At 38.2% G+C, this 10,474-nt stretch overlaps 1 protein-coding gene across 1 annotated transcript; it reads left to right on the forward strand.

Moving 5' to 3' along the window:
* Positions 1-137: 137 nt before the first annotated feature.
* Positions 138-7,980, forward strand: MTX3 (metaxin 3; the record flags this gene model as incomplete). Its single annotated transcript, XM_010175225.2, has 8 exons — positions 138-242; positions 1,807-1,883; positions 3,416-3,508; positions 4,541-4,723; positions 4,871-4,947; positions 5,797-5,954; positions 6,376-6,464; positions 7,870-7,980. Coding segments are annotated over 8 exons (893 nt in total), but the record flags the coding sequence as incomplete, so codon positions are not given.
* Between the last annotated feature and the right edge of the window lie 2,494 nt (positions 7,981-10,474).

The raw sequence follows: 10,474 nt of genomic DNA on the forward strand, positions 1-10,474 counted from the left end.
AGGGAACACGCTGGGGCACTGAAGACCACTTTCTTAAGAAGCAGTCTTAAAAGCAGACCGCTTTTAGTCGGTCTTCAGCCCCCGAAGCTGTGTAAAACAACTTTTAAAAAGCTATCTTACACCTTTCTTACACGGAGTGACTGGATTTTTTTCTCCGCAATCTTTTGTGCAGGCCTATGCCAAATTTTCCGGTGCTCCCCTGACAGTGAATACTATAAACAACTCTTGGAGAGCTCCAAAAGGTACCTCCTTGGCATTTTTTATTCTTCATTGTAGCCACATTATAAACATGGGTTCCAATTTCTGCATTGTTTCTGAGTGTGCTTTGGTTTTGTGTTCATGAGTGTAACCTGCCCCAGTGAAGGCTACCTGCTTCTTAGATGACTTTACATGATCAAGTGGGATGAATTTCTGTGAATTAAAGAATTGAAGACATAAGTAAAGTGCCTCAAAGGTCACTGAATTAAAATGTGTATGGGTGAAGCAGCAGACCTCAACAAAGCGGTGGTGCCAAGTACATACCTGTTTCTGTCACGCAGTCTAAATTGATGGTATAGTGAAAGCAAATTTTTAAGCTTTTTTCACTTTGCATGTTTATAATGATAGTAATGAGACTTGGGTATGGAAATAGTATTCTTTAATTATACATGATTTAATGGACTGGTACAGTTGGAAGTGGAAAGTCATCCTCAAAGGGTGTAACTTGCACCAGCTGGGATGTTTAGTACTGTGCTACATTAGAGAGGTTGACTCTGAAGAGGTGACTTAACAACCTAGTTGCCAGAGAAGTTGAAGATAAGTGTCAGAGAGGACTTCTTTGTGTTCTCCTACTCATTACTTCTCTGTTTTCTAAGCATTTAAGTTACTGTCTTGGTGTATCCCAGAGAGGTAAAATCACTGCAGTTAAAGTGCTCTATTTACACTTACCATGTCATCAGTTTAGGCATTACTGTATCCACACAGAAGTTGCACCTTTGATTCTTGCTTTTCAGTGTATTGTTTTCTGTTAGCAGAAAATAGCAAGAACTAGTTGGGTATACTTGCCAAAAGTTCAGCGACTTTCTTCATAGCCAAAATATACAAAATCTGTACCAAAAACACAAACAATAAACCCCCCCAAAACCCTCACCAAATAGTAAGTGTTCCTGATAATTGATACTTTAATAGTATGTAGCAGCACAGTCATGTTGGGCTCATTGTGGCAGTTACAATGTGCTACAAGATAGCCCATGTTACAGAGATTTTCACTCTGCAGTCTTTGATCCTGCAGTCTGATGAGTAAAGGCTGACCAGTAAGCTTCTGGCAGAAGGGAATGACTTTGTTCTGGAATAGTAGGTGGTTATCCAGTGATGGCTTGGGCAGTGGTTGTATCAAGGCTAGAGAAAACAGGTAGTGAAATGGATTTAGAGGGGAAGAGCGGGAAAAAATTGGAGTAGAAGGAAGGAGTGGTGCAGAGGTGGGTGAGTTGAGAGGGCAGTTGGACTGAGTTGCAATTTCTGTCTTAAGATGAACATCTGAAATATGGATGGTTCTTGAAGTATCTGATAACTAGCAGAAGACATTGGCTTGGGTCTGATTTGATGTAGGTCCTTTTTTATGTATTGTTGTTAGTGAAGGCCACAATACACTGTATTTGTGACCTTGGTGGAACTCTCCTGCTATGTGAAGCTTAGTTTACGCGTACATGAGAGGAAGATCACAGCATGCTGTGGAGAATAGGAAAGTGGATGAAGTGACTGATTGCTTTGTAGTTGTGTTAGAACTCATCCATATAAAATGTTGACCGTATTGTTCGTGCCTCCTAGGAGATGTACCAGTCCTGATATCAGAAGACATCGTTATTTCTCAGCCAGCAAAAATACTAAACTTCTTAAGAAAGCAGGTAGGTCTCTTTTAAAATATTTGTTTTCTCTGCCTTGTAGTGATTCTACATGTCCCCTGTATGCATTGATACAAGCTTCCAAAAACCTGGAACTCAGTTCAGACCCATTGCTTTCCTGTTTTTCATATATGCATGAGAATTGCAAAATGGTGAATAACATTGCTGTTTGAAAGTTTTATTGTTAGTCATGTAAAAGATTTAAAAATAGGCATGAGAAAACAGTTCACTGACAATAACTGCAAACTGGCCTTAATTGAACAGTTTCTCACTGAGCACCCTGCTCTTAATTATAGCACTTTTAGTGTAATTGTGGCTTTGCAGACCTAGGATATCACAGTTTGGAAAGTGTGGTTTTAACTGCTTAAATGGATAATCATCTCCCAGTGCTCTTTTTTGAAGGATAATACATACAACTTTTTTTTTTTTTTAATCTACATAGTTTTTCTATAGCTTGTAGCACAAAAACGTCTGCAAGCATTTCTTGATGCACATCATGTTATCGTACAGTCAACTCCTGCTTGCCTTGTGCAGATCTCTTAATGTTCTATTCACAAAGAATAAAGCTATACGATTTCTTCTTTTCACAAAGTATAAAGGTGTCTAATAAAGCATGACACCATCTTTTTATTCCTTAAGATAGTCCTCCAGCCCACTATTCTGCTTTTACATTAGAAATTCAATTTCTGCCTAAGTCAAGAAGATTACCCGGTGAATGCCATATTAGTGAAACTTTAAATCTTTGGGGGGAGAAAAACAGAATCTGCAAACTGCACATTTGAGATGGGATGTTAGAAACTTGTTTCAAAATTCAGAATTTTCATAGGCATCTGAATAACAAAGATTCCTTAATGCTGGGGAGAAAAACCCAACATTATTTGAGTTAAAGAATAACAATATTGTGCTTGCTTTTCAGATATCTAAAAATAAGGGTCTGCACTGACCCTTTGTTTCTAAATTCATGAAGCAAATCTCCTCTCCCCTGAAAAATCCTTACCAACCCATTTAATGTACCGTAAAAGGATCCAGTATAAGAATTAGAAGTTGTGCATTTGGTCTCTTGTATTGTTAGCATGCAATTTCTAAACTTTTAGAATGGCCATTGAAAGCAAAATGTTTACTGTTTTTTTATGCTTAGACCAGCTGAAGTGCCAGATGCCTCTTCAAAAATAAAGATGGGGACCTGCAAGAGGTTTGCTACGGCCCTAAGTACTGAAAAATTGCCTCTGTATCATTGGACAGTTGCTTGGAAAGCAATAGGAAGTAGAGACAAGAGTTAGTTTGGAAATAGGAAGGCCCAAAAATCTTAAGAATGGGAAAGTGGAAAAGGGAGATGCGAGGAGGTTTGATATAGCTGGCCTGAAGAAGTAATGAAATTCCAGTAAGCACATGCTTTCTGTCCCACAAAAAGTTATTATTTTCATTAACTTGATAGCTGTTAAGTTTGAAGCAACTTCAGGTTGCATTGATCATCTTCTGTGTAACCCTGTGTAACACTGTTTTTTAGTACATTGTTTTTTGTTTTTAATTCATAGAAATATAATGCTGATTATGAATTGTCTGCCAAACAAGGAGCTGATACACTGGCATATATTGCACTACTTGAAGAGAAACTGCTTCCTGCTCTGGCAAGTATTGGGAAATACTTTATAATGGTGAGAATTTTTGGAAGTGAATGCTAAAAGAGGTGCCCAGTGTGAGAGAGATTAAAGTCTCTCAGCTGTAGTCCTGGCTGAAATGTATTTGCTTTGTTAGTTCAGTTTTGGAAATACTGCTTACCAACTTTTGAAAAGGAAAGAAGTGTGTTTGTGGGCTGTGAAGTAGTAATAATGAATTTATGAAAGACATTTTAAAGGGGCACCTGTGAATGTTTTTTCTTTTAGATACCTTTTGGGAAAGAGAAAGAGTATCCTAAAAACTGCTTATTATGGGTATTTTTTATTTCATTTGATTATTTTGAAAAAAGCTTTGAGTAAATTATGTGTATCCAATGCAGGGTGCACAACTGTGAAAGCCTTTTGAACTGTTCAGTTAGAATTTTTGAGACATTAAAATACCTATCAGTAGTTTCATTTTTCAGTTCTAAGTAACACATGGCCGTGATTTAGTACATTAGAGCTATAAAAATCCCCAGACATTGGATCTCTTGAATGACTTTGGCTTCAGTTTGTACCCTGACCAGATGATATCATAGGCTAGCCTCTTCAGCTGACCCGCATGGTTGCAAATTCATAATTTGGTAATATCTTTTATTTTAAGATTTATATAAAATTTCTAAAAAATTAAAACCTGATCCTGTACATCTGCAACTTTTTTGCAGTATATTTTCTATGTACAGTGAATGTGTATGAGTGTGTGTATATATATATATATATACACACATACATAAACATGAGAGTGTATGTCATTTTATGCATGTGTATGTAGGTCTATCGAATATCTTTGTTGTTTTTCTTTAGGTGGAGGGTAGCTGTTACCTTAATTATATATTTCTACACTGAAAGGATTAGTGTAATTCTTTGTGGAGCCTGTTTACCTTAAATTACAGTAATTCCTGGTGCTTCTTGCTTCTCTGACAGAGCTCTCACACATCAAACTTTTGAGAGATGTCTACTGTTCTTATTCAAATTCCAGTCATATTCTTCCTTATGTTGATACAGCTGCATACTTTCTGGGTTGAGGCTGAAAATTACTGCAGTGTGACAAAGCCATGGTTTGCATCAAGGATTCCTTTCCCACTGAGTTTGTATCTGCCTGCAAGGATGTCCAGAGAGGCACTGAACAGGATTTTGCTGACCAGGGGAGGGCCTCCACTCTACAGTCTCACTGAAGTGGAAGCACAGGTATGTGTTGCGTAGTGAAAAATTTATAAGTTGGTGCTGCCCAAGACGAGAACTGAAGCAGTCTAGCACACTGTCAGGTGGTGAACAATGCTGTGCGTACTGGCCTTCCTACACCTAGGACTCTTAGACAGTCTTGTGTCTCGCCAGATATACAGGGATGCCAAGGAGTGCCTAAATCTCCTATCGAAGAGGTTGGGAACATCTCAGTTTTTCTTTGGAGATACGTGAGTGTGACTTTTTTTTTTAATGACTAATAAAACAGGTACCACATGACTCTGTGAACACTTAAACCTTTTTTTTTTTCCTCTTTTTTTTAATCTGCCAGAGTGTTAAATGTGCTGCACAGTAGTTTTGTGTCTCGCACTGCTTTTCAGGTAAACCTGAATGAACAAACAGGGCACATATGAGACCTTTGGACTAAGGCAATGCAATGTCTCCCTTATCCTGTGTTTTTCCACAGAGAGGCAGATGCTGCCCACAGCTGCTAGGAAGATATGGGGCACTCGATGAGTTAGTGTAGCACTAGAGAATGCTTTTCTATCCACCTCCTGTGCTTGTATGCAGAAAAAATACTTTAAGCCTGAGGTATTACCACTGCCTTCAGAGGAGGAGGGTATAGGGAACATTCCTCTTCCTGTGGTATGTGCACAGAGCAGGAAGCAGACAGTGCCAGCATAGCACCAACGAGTCCTATAAAAGGTCATCTGTTCCTTTAGCTACTGAAGTTGGACCACTTCATGAGAGAGGATCCTGGTCCCTGGCATACAGCTTGGCTTTTGTGGTGCCAGAAATTTTGTTTTAGAGAGGCTTGTTTATCAGCATACATGACAGCATGACTGGATTTTAATGCTGAAGTTACTGTTTGAGCTTGCCAGCATGTCTCTGGTTCAGAGGGGCTGAAATCAGTCAATAGTCTGTACAAAGCATTTACCAGATTGATATGAAAAGATAGAGTGCCAGAAGAGCTGTCCTGCGTTGTGTTTGACATACACAAAAAATGGTTGTGTTGTCAAGGTCTTAGTGTCTTACCTCAGTCACTTTGTTTTATTGTTTTGTTTTGTCACTCTTTTCAGGCCCACTACCTTGGATGCCTTTGTATTTGGTTTCCTTGCACCAATTTATAAAGTGTGCTTCCCCAGAGTACAATTACAAGAGCATTTGAAACAGCTTCCCAATCTGTGTCGATTCTGTGATGATATTTTAACTTGCTACTTCAGGTTAACCGTCTCAGGTAAGCTGTGTTTCTTTTCCCCTTTTTGTCATGTTTGGATTAGGACTTGTTTGGATTAGGACTCCAGGCTTCCATCTGTGAACCGAGGCAGAATTAGATTTTATGTAGTTTATGCTGGAGTTCTGTGAGGAAATGAGGTAGAGAAACTTGCAAAGTTGTGCAGAAAGGATTGAAAATTAAAAACAAGGGTTAATACTCAGTTTTAGATTTTGTCAAATATTGGTAAAATGCACCTGTATCTATGCTATAACTCATGCTTAGTGCTTCTGTTTTTCTCACATGGAATGGCTTTTCCACTTAAATTCCTCTAAGGATAAAAGTACTGCATGAACTTCCTCTCCAATGTGGTTTTATTTTTTAAGTATTTAAAAGCTTTTGTAAATACCTTTTCACTCTTCATCTTTCTACCTTCACTCTCCAGGCCATTCTCCTGCTGGACAGGATACAGCAGATGCTAATCTGCAGAAACTCACACAGCTTGTAAATAAGGAATCCAACTTGATTGAAAAGGTTACTTTTGCTTCAGTCTCTAATTCTCCTGCTTCGTTGTGGTTACTTGTTCACAGATATTCTTGCATGGCAACTGTACAATGGACATTTGCTTTTAACTGCTTCTTTTCTAGTGAGTTACTCTATGTAGACAGGCAGGAAGAATATTGTATCATTTGAAAGGAATAATTAATGAAGCCTTGTACTTAAAAAGTATTTATATTACAGTTGAAAAAAAACATTGTCTTGCAAGCACACATGCCAACAGAAGAAGGGTTTCTTTCTGCAAGTGTATATTTCAGCAAAGGAAGAGGCAATTGTATTGATCAAAACTCAGAAATGGTCCTGCAAATTAAAACCAATCGCCAGCTCTCCTTGCTCCCACCTGTATTCTGTAGTCACTAACCTACAGTCACTTTTTCTCCTGCTTGTTCTACATCTAGCTTTTATTTCTTCGTATTCTTTGTTTCCAAGGCCTGTCACTCAGCACCCATCAAAACCTATACAACTTATGTGAAAAATACTTGTGAAGAATTATTCTGATGCAGACACACTTTAACTAGAAGGGCAGAAAGCACTTCTTCCTGAAAAAGATCAGTGTATAAAATAGATCATTAATTATGATCAGATTCTGTAGCCTTAGATATTGATTATATTGCCTCCTCATGATATTTGAGTGTGGCTGTGGAAGTTTTAAAGAATGGGTTACAAAGACATTTGTGAGGCATGATTTAAGTAAATAAGATGGACTAGTCAGCCTCTGGAGATCTGCCCTATGCTGTCTTCTGTGACTCTCTTTATTCTGTAGTAACTGGACTCTTTTTGGTACCACGTTATGCCCAGGGTGTTAGATTGATTTCCTATGAAAATGTAAAATCTTTATATTCAGAAATTAGTTTTAACCTGTCTTTGAAAAGGTCTTATAAGTTCTTTATTAAATACTTTTTGAAGTCTGTAACTGATCTAAATTCACCCAGCACCTCCAGAATATTTCTAATTTGAAAAAGATTTGTTCTGGCAAGGTGGTGAACATGCAAAAGCATCCATTGCTGTTTGGCAGTTTGACTTTTGATTTGCTTTATAGCAGTGTTTGGCTGTTGTATGAAATTGAAACTTTGACCTCTTAGCAGAAGGTAGCAGTGTTGTGTTCTTCAGTAATCTTGACGAAATTATTTGAGCAGAAGCACACCTATTTACCCTGGGTTTGATGCACCATATGCTAAGGGAATGAACAGCCTCTCTAACACAAGCAGATTATTTGAGAGTGGAAAGGAACCAAGGCATCAGTTTTGTCAGAGCCTGAAATAACAGGGTTAAAAAACCCCCCAGACCAGCAGCAATAACGATGACAGCCCTGACAAACAAACTAATCGTGTAATCTGTATTCTACTGTTTGCCAGATCCGGCTCTCATTATTTCTCTGCAGATGGACGACAACCTTCGTAAGAGTCCTCAGCATCCCCCTCGAAAACTAACAACGCTCAAGCTTGCTGCAGGTGGAGAAGGAAGCAGTCCGTTGAATCGTTTGTCACCTTGACAGCTTTTGTTGCTCGTACACGTGTGTTTGCCTTCAACTCTTCTGAGCATCACAGTAAATTTTTTCACATGAATGTCATTTTGCAACGGAAGAATCTGCTAATGGGTACAAGTAGGAAAGAAACATAGCTTTACAATCTCCTATCTACCTGTTCTTATAAGACATTGCATAGTTCAGGCTGACCACACGCTAAGCTGAGGCTAAAGTAAACAAGAGGCTAATTCCTGCAGATGTTAAAGTGATTTTGTACAGCATATTTTTGCCTTTAGCCTAGCAGAAATGTTGACCAAAAGTTAAAATTCCACTTATGGAATGTTCACTGTTGTTTTATTTTGTGGCTTTTGATTTTACTATAATCATGTGACTATATGTGAGTGGGTATACTCTTGTATCTGTCCAAAAATTACAACGTCCAATTGCAAAATTGGTGAAAAGACTGGGAAAGAAATGAAATGTTCCCCTTTCTGGCAGCTGAGAAATGAAAAGCGACGAGAAGAAGTTAAATATTTTTTGTTGTGCTTTCATGAACACTCTTGGATTTTGTTTTTTAAGGTTGTTTGTGTTTTTGAAAGCTTGTCATGTTGTACTTTGAGGCAGATTGTTGAGAAGTGTGTGTGCTGTGGGGAGTCAAATGATGCACAATACTAACATTTCACAGGTACCTGGTGTTAGTCCTGCATCCAACAGGCTTAACCTGTGCACAAAGTAATACCACATGCTGCAAAACTATTAAGTCAAAATCACAGAGGATTGGCAGTGAGATGGAGAAGTTTGATTAGCTCCTATGAGGACGAGAAACTTGACTAGCAAAAATGGCTGTGGATTGAAAGGAACTGCTTAGGGCTTTATTTGAAAGCTGATGTAGGCTCTTAAATTTGCCACAGATGCCTCTTAATTAGCTTTGTCCTATTATTTTTTATAAGCACAACAGTTCATTCAAAAACTAAAATAAAAACATCCAAATTTTTGTTATTTGACAGTCTAGTTCAGAGTTCTTTTATCTCTGCAAACTCTAATACATTGCAGTGCATTTTTATTCTGTTTAATTAAGGGGCTTATGTCTCATTATGTTTCCTCTTAGCAGCAGCAGCCTTGCCAGTTCTAGACACCCAAGCAATTCCGTTACAGGAGAGATGCCGTAATTCTCTGCTGGCAACATACTGGCAGATGCTTCATGAGTGGGTGTAAAGAGAATTAGTCAAGGAGGTTGGCCAAAATGGCAGCACCTGGGATACAGAGTTCTGATGGCTGTATGTATGGGATGACTGTTCTGTGGTTTTTTTCCTTTTCCTGGCCAAATTGAAGTAACCTTTCAGCTTCCCTTCAGCTGCTAGTCATGTTTGAGATACACAGATAAATTATTTCCTATTTATACAGACAAGACTGTAGATTGTGTACATATTGTACTTTCAGACTTGATATGTAAGGAATGTAATATCTTTAACATTTCTTAATTATAATTGAAATGTTGGGTTTCTAATGAGCACTTTGAAACAATGTTTAAGCTTCATGCTCTTTTCTAGAGTGTTTCAGCGATTTGAAATTAATCTGGTTTATACTTATAATCATTGTGTAATCCAGCAGTCTACTACATGTAAAAGTGAAGTCAAATGTTTAAGATTTTCACTGCCTGTATCTTGACTAGGTTTAAATGAGATCAAGTCACATGGCTTTTCAAAGTCTTTAATTTATAAACATGTCTATGGGGATTATGCCTTAGTTTGTTGCCTCTGTGAATATGTACACTCAGTCTTTAAAATCTCTTTGTAAAAAGGTCATTGTTCCGAGATTAAAATTTTGGATTTTTAGTGGAGTTTTGGTAGTATTTTTTGCAGAAATTATGTCAGGTTTCTTGAACATTTTTCTTTTCCTTGTGAAAAGGGTTTATCTTGTTCATCAAAGAAGAAATAAAAGCTGCTGACTGCTAGAAAAATAGTTGGAACAATCTAGCATATCCATGAGATCATATTTTCCATTTTAATTGCAACTCCTCAGTACCAATCCTTTCTTTCAACACAACTGCTTTTGTTGTGTTGGAAGTGGGGAGTGGGGAAGCACAGGTTTTCTAATCTTGGTAAATACAAACCTTGGGCTTTGTGACAGCAAAATTTTGACAAACTGAGTAACTTCATTCACTGTATAGTAGAGGACAAGAGGGCTAGAGATTACAGCAAACACTGCCTGCAGTAATGCACACCGTCGCAGACAACCAGTGAGGCTGCACATCCATGCACTTAGTTTTCTTTTGATCCAAGGTGAATTCAAACCTGAGTCCTTTATGTGGAAAGTGCAGTCTGTGGCCTGACAACTCATACTTGTCCATGAGTTTAAAGGCATATTTTGTGTGCCTGAGTTTTGAAGATGGGCAGTCATCCATGTCCATGGTGGGATCAGTTCGAGTAACTGTAGCTATCTGCATCAGATAGTCAAAGCTCCTTCCCTGGCTAGTGGAGAAAGATGGGTTCTAAGTGCAATTCATCTCCTTAAAGTAGAT

The sequence above is a fragment of the Antrostomus carolinensis genome, unplaced genomic scaffold (genome assembly GCF_000700745.2).
Source record: "Antrostomus carolinensis isolate BGI_N321 unplaced genomic scaffold, ASM70074v2 scaffold2549, whole genome shotgun sequence".
Lineage (NCBI taxonomy): Eukaryota > Metazoa > Chordata > Aves > Caprimulgiformes > Caprimulgidae > Antrostomus > Antrostomus carolinensis.